A 14,313-nucleotide genomic window follows, 5' to 3' on the forward strand; every position below is an offset into this window, starting at 1 on the left:
ACTTTTTCTTCATTATTATTTCACATGAAGCTTTTTAGCTTGATGTCTCTCTAGAGAGAGTATGAGTTGTCACAGACTGATGCAACATGAGTTTTGAAGAGGACCTCCTGCTGATTGAAATAACATCTTCACCACATCCTCAAATAAATATCCTGAAAACTCAGGAGCCCTAAAAAGGCAAAAAAAAAAAAACCAAAAGAATTGTGCAGATGAAAAGGGAAGGAGGTAGAGTTTTGCTGATTTAATGGTTCTTTTATGTACCTGGCGTATCTAGATCTTTTTGAAAGTATTTTTCACAGTAAAATTTTGCACAGTAAATAAAAAAACTTAATAGGTATTATTTAATATATTCAAAAAGGTAGACAGCAATAAAAAATGGATGGCTCATTTGAACGTATCTGTGAAGTTGTTCACCACTAATGGCCTTCTCAGCCTTTAGCCCTCTAGAGAGATGCTTAGCTTCTAACATGAACTGTAGAGATGTTAGCAAGACTTTTTCAAATGGGTAGACAGCTACTCTATTCAATTAAATCACTATCAGTACTAACAACAGTCACAAAAAGGGAAAATATAGGCATAACTCTTACAAATTAATAATCGTAAATTACTTAACTAGGCCATGATTTTATTCTGTCCCCTTCCCCCCTCCTTTTTTTTTTTTTTTCAGTTTACAGAGATCAGAGTCAAAGTCTTGAATTCCAAGGTTTGGTGAAACCCTTATTCAGCTATAAATCAATTTAAATGCATTGAGAACATAATAGGTGATCAGATGCAAGATTATAGGGACAGCATCGTATCTGCTCTGGGTCTCCCTTTGTTCAGTTTACAACAGATACGCAGTGATTACTAGGTAATAGTCCACTGAGGAAATACAATGGCACCACTAGCCAGGTGTCCGTGACTTATGTCAGTAATCCTAGCTTCTCAGGAGACTAAGCCCTAAAGGTTGTAGTCTCCGAGCCAGCTCAGACACAAATGTCAATAGAACTCCATCTTCAATTGACCAGTGCAATGCTGGTAAATATATACATTATAAATTGTCCTTACTTCCCCCCCCCATGGCCCTATAAAAGACATATAGCCTCTTCAGATCATCCTGGGATGGGGGGGTGTGGAATCATAGGACATTTCATATATACAAAGATCCCAGGGTGCTCAAGGTCCTTCTATAAAATATAGTACTCACATTTAACCTATAGATGTTCTCAGACTGCTTGCATCACTAGATTATTTACAACATCTAATACAAGGTAAATGCTCTCTCTGTAAATAGTTGTTATACTCTGTTTCGTGAGGGACTAGTTATTACAAAGTGAAAAGAGAAAAATGTGAAATACTCCATTCAGAGGAAGTGGTAAGTCTAACTACAGGCAGGGAAAGTACATTCCAGGCTCGACGGAGAGATGGAGGACTGGCAGCTATTTTGCCTGAATCAGATGTCACTTCACTCATGCAACCACAATGCAGTGTTCAGGATGTGGAAAGTTCAAGTGTATTACTTCCAGCATATTTTTTAATATTTTTAAACATTAAAAAAACATTTTCTACCTACATTAAGTTGGACTAAAAGATATAGGATGCAGAGATATTGAAGGCCAACTGCACACAGATCATACTTGCCTGAGGAACAGTCAGGTCTTTTATCCTTGCATGTTAACCCTGTGTGGGAATGCAGTACTCTGGCCACACACCTCGGGGCGAGATGACATCACAGGCTGTGCACATGCTTCTGCTCCATCCCTCTTCAGCTGTATCTCTGCTGACTTCTAGTTGTCCTTCTGTTCTCAGCTTCCATGTCACTGGCTCAGAGAAATCATCTTTGGAGTCTTTCTGGGATTCCTTCCTCTAAACTTCCTGCATTGGAACTCACTGATTTCCTGTGGGTACCCTGTGCTTTCTGAAAATTTTCTCTGACAGACATTAAACTCCCTAGTCTATGTTAAATGTTCTACACGTATACCTAGCTTTCTTTGTCATAATAAACAACCTCAAGGTAAGTATAGCATGTTTACAGTTTATAATGTTTCTATGTAATGTGACAAACCCACAGCCCACAGGACTGAAGAAGACTATGGAAAGTTGGCCCACTCGTGAGTTGGAGTTTTCATTATTGTCATCATGCTAATTTCTTTGCTTCCTTATCCTTAAATAAATTTCACTAAAAGCAAATTGGCCCAATCTGTCAAAACAGCAAGTGTGAATTTAGGATGACTTTCTCCAAGTGTAATCTCTACAGTGAGGAGATAATATATCTCAGCCTGTTTCCCTGAAGTAGTTAATGCTTTAATATGGGAGCAAACCTCACTGTCACCTTTCATAAAAAAGGCAATAGCTTTCGTGAAGGAAACTTCTGTGGGCATACATGATGAGGGAAGAACAGGAGAAAGCCTTTCCAAAAAAAATCGTAGGGGACACTGCTGCCCCCTTGTGTCTCCACAGTGCAATAAATGTTTTGGATCAATTCATTCTGTTTCAGCTGAGCTCCTGAATGTCCTTTGAAGGGTACTGGGGCCAATTACTGAGCAGGCCCAGGGTCACCTCCTAATCCGCATTCACCTTAGTAAAGAGGAGGTTTTGCTGCTCCCGCTGGGATCCTGAATACATTACAGTTCCAAGCATAACTTTTCTGCTGGGTGACATCCTAATCCTTTGCTTTCAAGAAAATCTTCTACCAAGAGAAGGAAAACACAAACCTCTTCATTCTTCATAGCAGATACAGTGCAATTAGCAAGGCAAAAAATATGTGGATTTAACCGCTTCGAAGTCTCTGGGACCCTTTGTTAGAAATGGTAAATCACGAATGGATAGTAAGAAATTATACACAAATGAGATCTTGGAATGTGGCTTAGTGGTGGAGTGCTTGCCTAGCATGCTCAAAGCACCACAAAACCAGAAAGAGCTGTAAGTGGTGATGTAGGTCAAGTGGTAAAGCACTAGCCTTGCGCAAAAACGCGTCCAAAGACAGAGCCCAGAGCCCAGGCCCTGAGTTTAATCCATAGGATTGGAGTGGGGAAAAAGAAACGGGAAATCACAAATAGATAAGAAGAAATTATGGACAAAGCGGTGTTTATAATGCGGCTTAGTGATTGCCTAGCATGAACAACACCCTGGGTTCAATTCCTCAGCACCACATAACCAGAAAAGGCCGGAAGTGGTGCCATAGTGCAAGTGATAGTATGCTAGCCTTGAGCAAAAATCTCAGGAGACAGTGCTCAGGGAAAGAGGGAGGGAGGGAAGGAGGGAGGGACAGAAACAGAGGGAAGGAAGGAAGGAAGGAAGGAAGGAAGGAAGGAAGGAAGGAAGGAAGGAAGGAAAGGGGGAGGGAGGGAATGAGGGAGGGCGGGAAGGGAAGCAGAGGGAAGGGAAGGAAGGAAGGAAGGGAAGGGAAGGGAAGGGAAGGGAAGGGAAGGAAGGAAGGAAGGAAGGAAGGAAGGAAGGAAGGAAGGAAGGAAGGAAGGAAGGAAGGAAGGAAGGAAGGAAGGAAGGAAGGAAAGAAGGAAGGAAGGAAGGAAGCAAGCAAGCAAGCTTCCTACAAGGAAAGCCGACATGATGGATTCTCATTTCTTCTTTGAATCATGACAGTCATATCCTTTTTTTTTTTTTTGAAAGTCTGTTTCCATCTAGTCTTTGAGTTCTCTTCTTGCCCTTATGCCCATACTCTGATGGGACGGGTATGAATATCTGAGTGCACTCTTTTTATCAGGTAGAATAATGAAAAACAATGGAAGAATAAACATGGGTTCTAGACATGTCTGGTGATAGAAAAGCCTAGATTTTCCAGTTTTAAAACCTCAAACCACTACTAAATATATTAAAATATTTAAAATCTTAATATGTATGATAACACATATACCACAAAGCATCTCCAAGGAAATGTTTATTTTATAAACAATTTTGCTTTTATATTTTTCTGTGATCTATTTGTACCATACTTCTGTCACAGTAATGAAGAGGTCTCTCTAAATGTACAATAATAGTTCTGAGTCTGAGGAAATAACATTTACTACAACAAATTATTTAGGAGAGGAATACATTTCAGATAGTAGACTGGAGAAATATAATTGGAATGGATAATGATTATACTATATTATTTCGCATCTTATTTGCATATCACAGTTCCTTCAGCCTTATAGGAAATAATGAAAGGCCTTCTCTTAAACTGAAAATGCAAAAACTCATGATACATCTCACAAAATAATTTTCTTAGTAATTTCCTCTGCATGCATACATCTCTCTTGAAAGCACCATTCCCAACACTTCATGATGACAATATTTTTTACAAATTTGCACACATATATGCATATGGAAAATAACTTTCATTCAATTAATGAATATAAGGCCCCCAAGTTCTTACTGACATTTATTTCCTGGATGGTGGCCTTTATTCTTCTTGGTTGTCATTTACAATTACGGTATCCTGTAACTGTCGTTGAGAGTAAAGTCTGATGATATTAGAGTAGATTCGATTTATAATGCTTGAATGAGAGGCACATTTCATAGATGCTTTATAAAATCATAGCAATTTATCAGACCTGTACTATCCTGAGTTCAAACATGTTGAGAAATGCAAGTTAACCCTTGTGTACTTGTATCAGTGTGATAACCAATATAAAATGGAATTGTGTTTACCAAAATCTAGAATATTACTAGTCTATTGACAGCTAATATTTAATAAGCAATTTATATTTTTCCAGGGAGATGGAGTAAGATATTAACATATATTTTCTTACTAATTCTCATAACTGCAATTTGAGATGAATAACCAGCACTTTTATAGAGGAGAATAATATGCTGAGGGAAATTAAGTAACATTCCTCAAGTTACACTTGGGACTTCAACTCAAGTTTTCTACTTCAAAGTTTAAGATCAAAAGCACAGAGCTACTTAACTATGAATATTAATTGGCAGAAAATGCCAGTAGTATATAGCCAGGAAGGTATTTGAGATGAGAAATATCAGGAAACCTGGATGTAAGGTCAGGCTCAGTGGTGTACTATGTAACTACTACATAATTTCTAGAATCTCCTCACCTTTGATTTCTTCACCTTGAGAATGAGATTATCCTCAAAGTTGCTCTAAGCCATCAACCTTTCTGAACATATGGCCTTGCAGGCTCTGCTTTTCTAAATGGGAGAATGTAGACAGTTTCTCTTTCACAGTTTGATCCTCTGTGGTATAACTTAGTTGCACTGAGAAGTCATTTTGATATCTTCACACATGCATGTATATCAATCAAACTGATTCCATGTGTTACCCTTTCTTATCCCCCTTGGTTAATGCTTACTTAGTTTCCCTTTGTTACTCTCATACGCGCACATACATTTACAACTGATTGTGAGCCCTACCACCTGAAACCACAGTAAATGTCCATCAGCAACCATCAAGTCTGAAAACCAAAGTCTCTTCCCTAGCTGACAAATGTATGCTAGTTTTGTGTAAGAAAACCTTGTTTGATATGGACTGTCTGATCATATCATGGTGAGAAGTTCGGGAAGCCACAAAGGAAACAAGTTCAGCACAGACCAATGTCACAGACAATACACAAAGAATGGGGACTACGACTCCTCAGCATTCGATGGATTAACCTACCCGGGAACCTGATCCTATGTCATAGGCCTTTGCTGTGCAGCCAGTCAGGAAGATGGTGGAGTGGGCCTTGCTAGACTGTAAGTCACAATTTTCAAACCGAGAAATTAAAAGAATTTTCCCTAGTCTTCAACCAACCAGTGTTTAATGCTTATATTTACAATCCATCAATAGTTTTGAGTGAAATGGTTTCCCTCTGCAAAGTCAGCAGGAGTCGGCCTCAAAAACTGATGATGGTAGCAACAAGTCTTCCTCCAAGAGAATTTCCATATATGAGCCACAAGCGAGCATGTTCTTAGACATAACTGGGGAAAGAACAAAAGGATAATCCAGAGGTAGGAGGACATTAAGATTCATAGAGGTTGAGAGGCAAACGTTTGATTTCATTGAACTTTGCATTTCATAAGAGCAGAACTAGGATAAATTAGGCCTTCCTCTTGCACCTTTTGTACCTGGGCTATTTATTGACACATAGAGGGCAATTGACATCTACTTGTTAAAAAGAATAAGCCAATAGATAGTTCTGGTGAGCAGCTGTGACACAGGCTACTAAATTTCTCTTTGGCTTCTGCATCTCATACAATCTCTACCTTTCAAGGATGGTGAAAATATTTACATAGGATGAAAGCATGGAGCTGTTTGTTGTACTCTGAACTGTTTGCATTGTGGGCATGTGGTCCATGCTGTAGCATCATTGTCTGGATCAAAAACAACCAAACTACGTTATCCTTTGGCAAGATCTGTTAAAAAGGAAGTGTCTGAATGTCCTCAGGTAATTTTCAGAATGAAAATTAGATTCCTGAAAGGAGAAATTATTGTAGTTTGCTTCCAGAGATGCAAACATCCACTCCGTATGTGATACCAGTCAGCAGCCACTCTAAGGAGGAGATTTCCTCACAAATTGGTGGCAGTGGCAACATGGCTTGGCAGCTTTCACCTGGAAAGCAATGATACCGTAACGACAAAAGTTATGTGTGGCTTATGCTCTTGGGTCTTGTGATTCTCCTTCTGGAATTAATCATTGAGAAAGAATCACAGATGCAGTCACAGATGTACACATCAGAATATTAATTACATCATTATTCCTATGTAGTTCCAAAAATGCTGAAATCATTCAAACATTCATCAGTGGAAAATATGATGGATACATCATGGTGAAAAAATCTTCCCACAGAAAATATCCCATGGAAAAATATTTACATGGATAAGTAGTTTGTAAAGTTTAAAGGTCATAAAGAATACCATATTTTGTATTGATCTGATCTTATTTATATGCTGTTATAAAATGTACTTAGATAAATGACCAGAAGATACCCGATGACCAACTGGATTTATGAAAAATTTTATTTATTTTCCCCTAGTAAGTATATTTTCATGGAATCATCTATTAAAAACCAGACAGAATAACCATTATAAATTGTGATATAGAAACCATTTGGAAGGTTATAACCACTTATAAAATGATAGAAGAATGAGAAAGCTGAGTAGTTTTTCTAAACCAGAGAATTGTCCTGTGTTTTTTTGAATGCTTCCTCCAATGAAAGTCTAATGACAAAATTTATACTTAGTTGTTGAGTCTTCACTTTATTGTTTTATAGGAAAGTATCAATCTTTATAGTGGGACCACAGAAGTGGAGCCAGAGTATATTGCTAAGTGATTTGATAGTTGCCCTGATAAAGCACTGGGGTTGGGGAATCATATACAGCACAGAGATATTTTTTAACTATTGACCAAATTTGTGTCCTAATCTTCTTTGGAATATAAGACTTTCCCTATTGCTTGGGTGGACATACTAAGTGGTTTGCAACTAACAAAATGAGAATGGAAGTACTGTATACCATTCAAAGACATCACTCATAAGATTCTCCAATGGGCCCTTCTCAATGCTTTCTTCTGAATGCAACAATCACAGAAACTTTTAAAAGCAACTTGATGACAATGAGAAAGTTACTCTTCATTATCTTCTATTCCTAATGAATCAAAAGAGGAAACATCAGCTGGTCAGTTCATTCACCTAAGACTATTATATGAGTAAAACTCTGTAACATTCTTTTTATGAAAGTGAGTGCCAAACCAATCAATATAGCCAATACAATTAAAAATTGTGCAATTAAAACTTGCATAAGGTACATTCATACAATAAAAATTGTATGATGTACAAGAAATTTTTTTCTGACATAGAATGAGAGAATGAGAGAATACTTAGATGTAGAGATCATTCCACAAGAAGAATGCAGAATCTTTTAAAGAAGAGACCATATAAATCACTAGAATCATACATTTGCTTAATTTTTCTACCTTACCAAAAAAAATGTTATACTTCTCGCAATCACAGCTACGTAGGAGGTAGAAGTAGTAGTATCTCAGAGCAGCTCAGGCAAAGGTTTAATATCTATTAAAAAAGTAAACTTAGAGTAAAAGTCTTGGAGTATACTTAGAAAAAAAAGCACTAGTTCCAACAAGAACTGATAAAAGACCATCACTGCCTGGATTAATGTGACTATCTTTCATCTTACTTTGATCTTTGCTATGGATGAAATATCTATGCCACCACCACCCCCAATCTCCAATTTATATGCTAAAATCCCAGTCTTGAGGTGATTGATTACATTAGAGGGATGAGGACACTGGCAGAAGATTAGATCATGAAGGTGGAGCCTCTTCATTGAGATAAAGCCTTTGAATCAAAGACCCTAGCAAGCTTCCTCCCATTACAGCAGGAGAACAAGCAACCTGCCCCCGCTCACCAGCCTCCAAAATGCTGAGACATCAATGTCTCCTCTTTTGTCTTTGGTGGTATTGTTTCAGCAGCCCAAGTAGACTGAGTTACCTTGCCTCTTTGGATGTAAATTCTGTAAGATTGGACCTTTACCTTGATTATTGCTGTCATTCCAGCTCCTACAAGATTTCACGTAGCACTAAGTGAAAGATATGCATCTGCTGGGAAAAAAATGAATGGACTGAACATGTGAAGTGTCCCAAGTGAGATTTACCATCCTGAAACTTAAAAAATTGATTTGGCAGAATATAATGTGCGATTGTTGTTGTTAATGTACTATGTTACTTCTCATCTCTTTTGCTATCTCTTGGTTATCTCATATTGTTACAGGATCTTACCTTGTTATCTGATATATTGTATATATGTTTGTTTATTTGAAATAGGATAGGGAAGGGGGAAAACAAGATGAGAGGAGGGGGTGGGGGGCAGGAAATGGGGACAAAAACATGAGAAAGGTAGCAATGTTTGTGAAGTAATGCATCTTCTATCTGGCAAATATAACTAACCCGTCTATTAATTACAATAAAAATATTTTTAAAAAAGAAATGTAAACAAAAACTATTTGGCAGAAAAACCTGTTATCATCTGGCATAGATGTGTGATGAAACATAAACACAGGAGACAGTCAGTTCCTAACTATTATTTTTATAAGATCCATCTACCAAATGTTTCTCAGGACCAAAAGCAGCTGACACATTTATTGAAGGTGGAGGGGTTCATTCCCTGTGCATAAACTTTGCCAGCAGCTCAGGCCTTGTACCAATTTCCCACCTGATGGCAGACAACCAATTGTTTTCTTTCCTCATTCTATCCCAAACAGATGGCTCAGAGTTCAATAGCTCATAAATCACACAATTTCCATGTGCGAGAGGGTCCAACTATGAAGTGTTTATTTGCTGTTATAATTGGTGCATTGTTGCCAAGTTCTCATTTAATCAAAACTTTGGAGTGGTTAATTGTTTATATACTACTTCCTTTGGAAACTTGAACCTGTTGATAATTCATTATGTTTTAGTCAGGATTTTCCAAAAGAAGAAAAACTAAATAGAAGGAAGGATTTTATGTGTGTATATAATTAAATATATATGTATCTATATGTGCACATACCTTATGTACACATGCATAATATACTTATAGAAGATACACATGGGAGAGAAATTGAGATTAAGAAACTGTCTCACAAGGAATGGAGGTTCTGCCAGTCCAAAATTTAATAGGGATTTCAACAAAGCAGATAAGGAGAGATTTGCAGTTCAAACCCCAAAGTAATCTGATGAATGAGAGATAAACTAATGTTTCAGATGGAGCCCGAAAACAGTCTAAGGGATATTTCCCTCTTGCTCAGAGAAATCAATTTCAGGCCTTCAATTGGAAGAAAGCATCCCACCAACATTAGGGAGAGTGATTGACTTTACTCAAAATCCACCAGTTTACATGGAAATCTCATTTATAAACATCCACATAGAAACATCTGAAATAATACTTGGACAACTATTTGGCTCCATGAGGCCAACACTAGTTAGCACATAAAAATTCATCATCCTGAGATAGTTGGCTTCCTTGTTCATTTTCTCCTTGCTTCCATCCTCTTAGGTTTTCAAAGCCATTCTTGTTTCCTCAAAGCTCACCCAATATAAAAGATTTTAATAACCTCAAACATACCAAACCCACCTTGTATGGACCCCTCTGTCTTGTTTTTAACTGCAATTAATTCAGGAGCTCTAATCTGCCCCTGCAAATGGAGATAAATTAACTACCTGTCATAGACTTTGAGGTGGAATGTTAGGCCACAGACTCAAACTTCAGGGGTTCCACATATTAGATCTGTGTACAAATAATTATAATTAGTTGTAATTATGACAGTAATGATGAAGTACTGAGAAAAGAAATTTATTGCAGGGCTTTGATTGTGTCACATGAAATGGGAAGTCTTTGAGATGTATGCTCTATAGGTCTATATAGAGAAAGAATGAGCAACAAGGAGGCAGGGAGATACCCATAGACAACCTGTCCTGCACTTTGGTGGGCTGGTCTTTGTCTTAGTTCTGGTTTTAGGAAGGATTCCAGAGATATTATGTATTAAAAACAGGAGAGTCTAACATGGAGTTATTAGTAATGATTTATATTGTATAAGGGATAAAGGGAAGAAATATGGGAAAGGGGAGAAACACCTCCTTCTCTTCACATAAGAAATGGGAGGAACAGACTCAAAATGGTGGCCCGATGTATGACTTTCATCCTTCCCTGTCTGAGGAAATGCACTCTAGTCCTTGGACAAGGGTTCTAGATGGGCAAGATAGATGCTGTTTATTATTCTATAGCATACAGAGATGTATTCTATATGTATTCTATAGCGTACAGATATGTATTCTACAGCATACAGATATGATCTTGGGCTGTAGGACTTTCCAGGCATGCCTTTTAGTTCTATATACTTAACTCTTCTCATGTTGTGGAGTTGCTGTGAGAACAGGAATGAGGGGAGCCAAGGCCATGGACCTATCCATGAAATTTTCTCAGAATGAGTGGTCAGAGTTCTTCACCCGCCTTCTCACAATGCATAGTGGGCGTGCTCCCACAGCTCAAGGTGGAGATGTGATTCCACTGTCAATCTTCACCTCTCTTGGAGCCTCTACTCGACACATTGGGTCCCTGAGCAGAGCTTCTCCTTAACAACTCTAGAGGATGAAGACTTTTCCTTCACACCAATCCAAGGCTCATTTCTTCAGTCCTTAGGTTGTTTCTGCTCTGAGGTTAACAGCCTACTCTGAAATTTTGGATTTCATTTCCTTTAAGAAAAAATAAAAAGGAAATTCATTTGTACAGCACAAACACTAGCTTTTCCTTATGGCCACCAGTCAGTAGGCCAATGTCACCACAGAACCTGAGACCAGGCATCCTTCGGTCTTTAACAAATCCTCCAGTTGACAACACGGGAATGCCTTCCTCCTAGAAGGAAACGTAAGCTCACTTGTTAAAAGACTTTGTCATTGTATTCTTCTAAACAATTTAATAGAAACCTCTGTTTCTTCTTGGAGCCTTCTGAAACAAAGAACATCTCCCTCCTCCACAAGAAATGCATTATTTTTTATTGTACTCTAGATTATGTACAAGCTGTAACTCCAGAAGACACTGCATCTTGCAATATCTTGTTCATATACAAAACTGCACAATTTCCTCTTACCTCATTGATAGCATACTTAGATGGTGCTTCTCAAAGTAGCTGAGTATTTTCAAATATGTCAGACCTTCTCTAATGATCAATGTACAAAGATATTTGCATTTCAACTGTGTGCTTTCTCCCAAGAGACATGAAACCAAGATGAGTTTACTTTTATTTTCTCTGTAATAATGAATGGCTGGTTTACTTGCTCTTTGCAGGTTTGCACAGCAGACAGTTTTATTTCAAAATGTGCAAAAAAATCACTTTTATGAACACTTTGCTCATATTGCTTCTCTGCCACTTTCTCTAGGAATGTCCCAGTGGTGTTGTTAATGAAGAAACCTTCAAAGAGATTTACTCCCAGTTCTTTCCACAGGGAGGTAAGGACAAATGTGAACAAGTTAACACACTCTTGGAGTTAGAATTAGGCTTCCCATCTCAATATGGGGTTAATCTTTCATGATATGTTTCTGCATTTTTAAAATCTTTATGTAGAATATTACACAGAATTCAAGAACAAAATTTTTTCAATGTATCATAAAGTGAGCAACTTCCAAATTATCAAATATCTAATATATTACTTTCGACTTTCATACAAATAATGTTATTTGACAAGGTCTGTGACTCAAAAGCTCAGTTTCTGACTTTTACATGAGTTATGTAAAAGCTACTCAAGAGGATTGTAGTTTCAAGCCCTACAGGGGAAGAAACTAAGGAGACTCTTATCTCCAATTAGTAATAATTTTTTGAAAAGCCAAACTTGGAATAGTGCTTCAAGAGGTAGCCTTGGGTCAAAATAATCTCAGGGACAGTGCCTAGTCCTTGAGTTTTGTTCCAGGACTAACACACCACACACACACACACACACACACACACACACACACACACACACACACACACACGTGTGCACACAAGGCTCTTTAACTTACATCACCATTCTTTGGGGGGTTTCAACTCTCTAAATTAGGGGAAATTTAATTAGCTTTAATTTACAGATGTGAAATCTGGAACTTAGAGAAATTAAACAGTTGGCTCAGGGTCACATTTCAACTCAGTGGTAAGTCTCGGTTATAACCTTGATTTTCCTGATGCCCTATCTAATTTATTTCTTGCTGTCCCCTTTCCCATCCAGATTTTTTTTTTTACTGTGACATCTGAACTGAAAGAAAATTAATTCTCAGATAGGATTTTCATTGGAAAGCAAACACAAGGACAGCACAAAGATGTTTTACACATTTTAGAGATGATCAAAGAGATAATTGCCATTGAAGATGACACTTTTTCCTCCAAATTTGCTAGATAGCAATAGATATCAAGCAAATACCTATATCCAACCAATCACCCAGCCTAGCCCTAGCCCCAGATATATGTGAGGTATCACTAATGTGAAAGAAATTACAGCAATGGAAGGTAGCCCCTGCCCCCAAGTATATTATCTTATTTTCTAGTGTAGCAGAGATCAAATGTCAAAGTAAATCATCAGCGGAATGATGAGGTTTGGAGAACAGAACTCTCGAGGGCAATGTGGACATCATTATATCATCAGGAAGAAATGAGAAAGGTGAATGTGAGCTGAAGCTGAGTCTGTTCTCAGAGTACCTAATAAATACTTGACTCTGGGCTGCTCTGCTCTCGTCAGCCAACACCAATTCAACCTGTGATCTCCTCTTTTAGTAAATATGGAAACTGAGATGCCAGAGACCAATCCACTTCTGAAGGACTTGGTCCTTCTGACCTGCAGAATAGCTCTCAGATGTTTCCCCGCTGAGGTTGATTTCTGCCAGCATTCATAGACACTGGAGACATTCTAGGCCTATGGAGAACATATAAGCAAGAGGACAAAACAGAAAAAATAATGGTGAGCACTTTGCAAGAAAGTGCTCTGATGGGGCCGGGAGTTTGGCCTAGTGGTGGAGTCCTTGCCTAGCATGCACAAAGACCTGGGTTCGATTCCTTAGTAACACATACATAGAAAAAAAGCCGGAAGTGGTGCTGAGGCTCAAGTGGTAGAGTTCTAGCCTTAGAAAATCCAAGGACGGTGATCAGGCCCTGAACTTAAGCCCAGGACTGGAAAAAAAAAAAAAGAAAGTGCTCCGATTTGGGAAGTAGAATTGGGATGAAGCATCCTTGAGTCATGGATGCAAATGTTAAAAAAAATCATTATTTGTCTTCAGGGAATGCTGAAGATACTGATAGGCTGAAGGAGAAGGTAAAATGGTCAGATTAGTATTTATCCTTCACTGCTAACTCTGTGCAGGATTAATTTGAGACAACAAACACTGTCATATAGAACCTTAAGTAGGAGGCTATTTGAGGAAGCAATATGAACCCTTTAAGTAGGAGAAGTGGGAATAGATTGAAAACATGTAATGTGATAAAAATGATAGATATGTATAGTAAATTCATTCAAAAGTACATTATAAAAGACACACCTGAGCAAAAATGACTGCTTTTGGATTTATTGATTATTTGTGGTAAGTTTCCAAGTAACACGATCTTCTAACAGGAGGAAACCTGTTTTAGAAGGAGAAGGGGACATTGTAGGAATGATGGCTGTGACAGGAATGATGACCTCAGCTATGACGTACCTGTGGCTAGTTACGATCAAGTTCAAAATTTCCAGCTCACAGAAAAATCCAGAGAACAACCAGAGATTGGGAATTATTTACTACAAAGCAGAGGCTAAGTCCATGATGTATATATGGTTACTGGGAGGAGTTAAAAAGTTTTGAACCCCATGAGTCAAGCATGAAAGTATTGGCAGATATTAAAGAATTCAAGAAG

The 14,313-nt window shown here is 38.0% G+C and overlaps 1 protein-coding gene across 5 annotated transcripts in view; it reads left to right on the forward strand.

Annotated features, from left to right (window-relative positions):
- Kcnip4 (potassium voltage-gated channel interacting protein 4) overlaps nt 1-14,313 on the forward strand; it is an 870,838-nt gene that overhangs the window by 837,601 nt on the left and 18,924 nt on the right. For all 5 annotated transcript variants that reach the window (XM_090343771.1, XM_090343770.1, XM_090343769.1 and 2 more), the window contains exon 3: nt 11,840-11,909. In XM_090343771.1, the coding sequence (XP_090199897.1) occupies nt 11,840-11,909 (70 nt within the window). The remainder of the gene's footprint in view (nt 1-11,839; nt 11,910-14,313) is intronic.

Source organism: Megascapheus bottae, chromosome 13 (assembly GCF_031878675.1).
Source record: "Megascapheus bottae isolate mThoBot1 chromosome 13, mThoBot2.hap1, whole genome shotgun sequence".
Classification (NCBI taxonomy): Eukaryota; Metazoa; Chordata; class Mammalia; order Rodentia; family Geomyidae; genus Megascapheus; species Megascapheus bottae.